The sequence below is a fragment of the Sinocyclocheilus anshuiensis genome, unplaced genomic scaffold (assembly GCF_001515605.1).
Source record: "Sinocyclocheilus anshuiensis isolate Anshui unplaced genomic scaffold, SAMN03320099.WGS_v1.1 scaffold160, whole genome shotgun sequence".
Taxonomy (NCBI): domain Eukaryota; kingdom Metazoa; phylum Chordata; class Actinopteri; order Cypriniformes; family Cyprinidae; genus Sinocyclocheilus; species Sinocyclocheilus anshuiensis.
In genome coordinates this window covers 1454828-1460875 of record NW_015554119.1, presented here as the reverse complement: position 1 = coordinate 1460875, position 6048 = coordinate 1454828, and the positions used below count along the sequence as shown (strand labels likewise).

The 6048-nt window shown below is 33.5% G+C and overlaps 1 protein-coding gene across 2 annotated transcripts in view; it reads right to left on the bottom strand.

Moving 5' to 3' along the window:
* LOC107669949 (trafficking protein particle complex subunit 9-like) overlaps positions 1-6048 on the bottom strand; it is a 252767-nt gene that overhangs the window by 145953 nt on the left and 100766 nt on the right. For both annotated transcript variants that reach the window (XM_016462382.1, XM_016462383.1), the window contains one exon: positions 4613-4765. In XM_016462382.1, coding sequence (XP_016317868.1) covers positions 4613-4765 — 153 coding nt within the window. The remainder of the gene's footprint in view (positions 1-4612; positions 4766-6048) is intronic.

The window sequence follows — 6048 nt, the reverse complement described above, 5'->3', positions numbered from 1 at the left end:
TAAAATAAAATAAAATAAAATAAAATAAAATAAAATAAAATGATCTACCTAATGAACATCCTGAACAGCTTATCTTTAACAGACATCATTTATTCTCCTGCTTAAGTAAAATGCAGCGGATCGAAAAGCGTGGTGCTCAGCGATTACCAGACATTACCCAGTGAGGCTAGCAAGTTCAACCCTATGTAGCGGCGTGACATCATCCGCACCAGGGCTCTGCGGTCGGCTGACGTCCCGCATGAAGGGTAAACGTTTACCTCCAGCGGGCTCTCAGCGGGGGGAGCCGTCCGATTTAATGGAGCTGCTCTCCTCTCTCATTATGTTGTTCTTGCACTGACATTTTAACATTCAGGCACTAATGTGTTTAGTCTGACTGTCTGGCCCTCGCGCTCTGCCTCTTTCTGACGGGGAGACGATTTATAGAGGACGGATGAATGAACGAAACCGGGCGGCATGTTAAAGAAACTCCCGTACAGACTGAACCCAACGGCCTCCTGAGAGACAGACAGAGCACTGCATCACAGTGATGACATCAGCACCATCACAGCTGAGTTATGCGGACAGCAGAGATGGAGACAGACACAGAGAGAGCGATTGAGACAAAACAGGCAAAGAAAAAGGGTTGAAGGGAACAGAGTGAAAGGAACAGAAAGAAAACGTACAGTGTGTTCAAATGTTTTTAATAAGCCAATTCTTTTGAATGAATCAGTTTGATTAAACTCACTCTGATCAACTGAATCAGTCTAACAACTCATTGACTTACTGAACTGACTGGTTATTGCTGGTTAACATCAGCTGGTTAACAACACTCATTGAACCATTGACTTACTCATTGAACCTCTAAAAATCATTACTAAGAAAGTAATGTTGCAGGCATGTGATCAGCTTAGGATCAAAAATAAGGAACACCTGTTGTTTTTCCCATTTAAAGTAATTATCAATAATAATAATAATAATAATAATAATAAGTCATTTGTATGAATCTAAATGCTAAAAAAATTAAATCAAATAAAATGACTCTAATATCACTGTCAAATAAATTTATTATTATAATAATAATTATTATTATATAAAACTAATAGTGATAAATATGTATCTTAATATCTTATTTATCTATATATCTTAATTCCTTTACTTTCTAACATTAAACTATAGTAATAACACTGTACTGTAGTGTACAGTACAGTACTACTGTACTGTAAAACAAAAAAACAATTTAATAAAATATTTAATAAAGATAATGAATAATATATTCTTCAATATTTAAATTATAAACATTAAATCAAACAAATGTATGACAATTGTGATAATACTATACTACTGTACTACAGTATTACTGTAAAACAGTAAAAACAAGATTTTATAATAATAATAATAATAATAATAATATTTTAATAGAACAACAGTCAAATTAAATACCAATAATTATGGTTGTCTTAATTTCTTTGCTTTCAAACGTTAAACTTTTGTAATAATGCTACTGTACTGTAAAATAAAAAATAGCATTTAATAATAATAATAATAATAATAGTTATTGTTATTTTAAAGAACAAAAGTAAAATTCCAATACTAATATTTATGGTTGTCGTAACTGTCTTAATATGGTTGTCTAATTGAATTTGCTGACAAGCATTAAACTGTAGGGCTTTTATTTTTGGCAGAAAACCACTGGGAGAACTTAAATCTGTTGACAACATATTTATAAGCTATGATTTGGTGCATGTTGTATTTTCAAATGCATGTTAGAATAGTTGAAAATGCAGTTATTATATAAATATGTATGAAATTTGTATAAATATGTTGACAACAGTGTGGAAGCTGCTTCATGCAAAACATGCAAAACCAAAGATGTCTCGCATCCCATTATGACATCACAATGGAGAGAAGGATGAGCAGCCAATCAGAGATTAGGAAGTGCAACATCAAACTTCAACATTTGAATGGCTTGTTTTGATCTTATTTTCTACAGTTAAAAAACAATCACGATGAGAAAAGCAATAGCAAACAGTGCTAATATTACTGCTAAATTACAGCAATAATGTATTAGCACCTGCGATAACATCAGTAGTGTTTACAATTCACTGCCCTCTACATGCTGCGCTATTAAGACCAGCTTTAAGCTGTCTTATCGGCCTAATTCAGAGAAAATTATTATTTCAACAATAATTAAAACATTTTAGCAGCGTCTGAGGAGAGACCCAGGAGAGGAGAGAGAGAGGAAGGAGGCCGTTCAGCTTGCACCTGTTTGTAATTCAAGCAGAAACGCAGTCTGCTACATTCTGCTCTCCTCGAGTCTCATTAATATTTACATGTGTGTACAAAGAGACAGAGAGAACCTGGAGGACATTTCCCATTCTCAGAGGTCGCTCTTTTGGGCTCAAAACAGGTTACAAATACATTTCATTGACATTATACTTTATACTTTATATATCACAATTTTCGATTTGAATATTTTAAAATATTAATTGAATATATAATTCTATATATTCAAAATATATTTTAATATTAGATATTTCATAATAGTTTTATTTATTTTTATTTTTTTTATCATTTGATATTTCATTTTTTTTTTATTATTTAAAATTTTATTATTATAAAAATGTTATTATTTTTAATTACTTTTTAACATTTTGTCATGTATTTCAAAATCTTATTTTTTATTTTTATACTAATTTATACATTTTTTTTTTTTTACTTTTAAAAATGTACTTATTTTTTGTTTATTTATTTATTGATTGGTTGATTTAACACTTTTTCAGCATCATTATTCCAGTCTTCAGTGTCACATGATCCTTCAGAAATCATTCTAATATGCTGATTTGCTGCTCAAGAAACTTATTATTATTATTATCAATGTTGAAAACAGTTGTGCTGCTTCATATTTTTGTGATACATTTTTTTTCCAGGATTTTTTGATGAATAGAAAGTTCATGTCATTATACTGTCACTTTCAATCAATTTCATGCATCCCTGATAAATAAATGTATCAACTTCATTCTATATACCTATATATATACAATATATATATAGATAGATATATTACAGACACTACCCAAACTTTTGAAGTTTGTACAGTGTACAGTGTACATGTGAATGACAATTTGTCTTGTTCAAAAACATATTATATAGTTTCAAGCTAATTTGAACTCCACTTCAATGTTTAGTAGAAACAACTATGATAACGGTGATTTCTCCTTTTCAGTGCGCATGAGAGGTAAAACAAGAGGCTAGACAGGAAGAAAGAAGATGTAAGTGTAATATAACCAGGAAACCTACAAAAAGAACAAGATGTGAAGAGGAAATGGATATGACTCCAGAGAAGAAATAAGAGGGCAGAGCAAACGGAGAGGGGGTAATACTGAAGAGAGGCGGCCGATGTCTCTGTTGAATGTGAAATGAGAGGGTACAGACACCATTTCAAATCACCTCGCTTGGATCAGATCTACCATAACAGGGCAAAGTGAATACTGCCTTTCTATCTATCAGAGAGCAATCAAGCCTGTCTTGATAATAGTGCGATGGCTCCGTTGATGCACTCTCAGAAATTGAGCGTAAATTGGATGGGACAAACCAGAATGGACCCCATTGATGTTGTTTTTGCGTGTCAGCGTATGTGTGCTGATTTCGTGTGGATGTTTACCGTCGTTCAGGTCGTGTAACAGGTTCTCCTGACCGGAGAAGTCCAGTTTGGCGCTTATGTTGACAGGTTGGTTGATTTAACACTTTTTCAGCATCATTATTCCAGTCTTCAGTGTCACATGATCCTTCAGAAATCATTCTAATATGCTGATTTGCTGCTCAAGAAACTTATTATTATTATTATCAATGTTGAAAACAGTTGTGCTGCTTCATATTTTTGTGATACATTTTTTTTCCAGGATTTTTTGATGAATAGAAAGTTCATGTCATTATACTGTCACTTTCAATCAATTTCATGCATCCCTGATAAATAAATGTATCAACTTCATTCTATATACCTATATATATACAATATATATATAGATAGATATATTACAGACACTACCCAAACTTTTGAAGTTTGTACAGTGTACAGTGTACATGTGAATGACAATTTGTCTTGTTCAAAAACATATTATATAGTTTCAAGCTAATTTGAACTCCACTTCAATGTTTAGTAGAAACAACTATGATAACGGTGATTTCTCCTTTTCAGTGCGCATGAGAGGTAAAACAAGAGGCTAGACAGGAAGAAAGAAGATGTAAGTGTAATATAACCAGGAAACCTACAAAAAGAACAAGATGTGAAGAGGAAATGGATATGACTCCAGAGAAGAAATAAGAGGGCAGAGCAAACGGAGAGGGGGTAATACTGAAGAGAGGCGGCCGATGTCTCTGTTGAATGTGAAATGAGAGAGTACAGACACCATTTCAAATCACCTCGCTTGGATCAGATCTACCATAACAGGGCAAAGTGAATACTGCCTTTCTATCTATCAGAGAGCAATCAAGCCTGTCTTGATTATAGTGCGATGGCTCCGTTGATGCACTCTCAGAAATTGAGCGTAAATTGGATGGGACAAACCAGAATGGACCCCATTGATGTTGTTTTTGCGTGTCAGCGTATGTGTGCTGATTTCGTGTGGATGTTTACCGTCGTTCAGGTCGTGTAACAGGTTCTCCTGACCGGAGAAGTCCAGTTTGGCGCTTATGTTGACAGGGATGGAGACGGATTGACCGGATTTCAGAGGCAGGTGGGACAAAGCGTCCTGCAGGTCCCAGGTCAAGAACTCACCAAACAGCTTCTCTGTAAGACAGAAAAAGGGAGATATTTGATTACAGCAATGAGGAATGAAACGTCTTGCACTTCGGTCAGTGACAAAAAAGGATTTTTAAACTAAAAAAAAAAAAACACCACAATTCGCATTTTTAAAAATAAGAAAAAATATATATATATATTATTATTATTATTAAATATTTCTTAATATATTGTCATGCATAATCAATTTTAATAAATAGATTTGGACACAAAAAATAGGATGCACATCACTGATTCATCTTTTTCTTGCATATCCATATGAAGAGTTAATTTGCAATTTTAGCGAATCAGCGCGCTGTATTCAGGTCAGGTGACAAGGCTACTTTCACTTTGAAAAAACGTGCTAGCTGAGAGGAGTTTCGTCAAAGCTGACTAGAAGTGATCGAGGATGGATCAAATGACGACCATCAAAAAAAAAATTTGCATATTAAAATAAAAATGTAATATTAAAATAATAATATTAAAACAAATAAAAATATTAAAACTAGACAAAAAATTATTTTTTTTTAATAAAATAAACATGTGAAGTAAGGTGCATAAATCCCCAGCAGGTGTTTGGATGAACCAGCAAAGGGAAAAAAACCCTGAAAAACCTGAAAAAAGAAAAGAAAAAAAAACCTGGACATATACAGTGGAATACCATGTCAATAAAATTATGAAAAACAATCTGCGCCAATTAAGTAAAGCAAAAAAGTATGTTTATAATTGGGTGCGTTGAGTCAATTAATAGAAGAAAAATACAAAAAGCCAAGGCAAAAAAGGACCCTGTTCTAAGGACCTTGAACTTTGCATTTCGTTTGGTGTGCGGATTTTTTGCCTCGGCTTTATGTCAATAAAATTATACATGACTATAGCAATCATTCAGTACCATGATATATGTCACTGTATCTCCACTGTACTATTTAGTTAGGTGCCGTTTACTTTCTTTCTATGTTTTACCAAAACTACTCTACATTGATACCATGTCAATAAAATTATGAAAAACAATCTGCGCCAATTAAGTAAAGCAAAAAAGTATGTTTATAATTGGGTGCGTTGAGTCAATTAACTCCGACTGCCGACGCCCGCAAAATATTTGGCATGCTAAATATCTGGAGCTGTCGGCGATTCACAATCACGCTGTGTGCAATTATTTCTGACTGAAAAACACATCGGCGATGTGGCTATACAGCCAATGAGAGACCAAGATACAGGGCAGAGGGAAGTTCGGGGAGGAGTTATAGACCATAATATCAATATTTTAGTAGATATATGAACAATTATATCATACA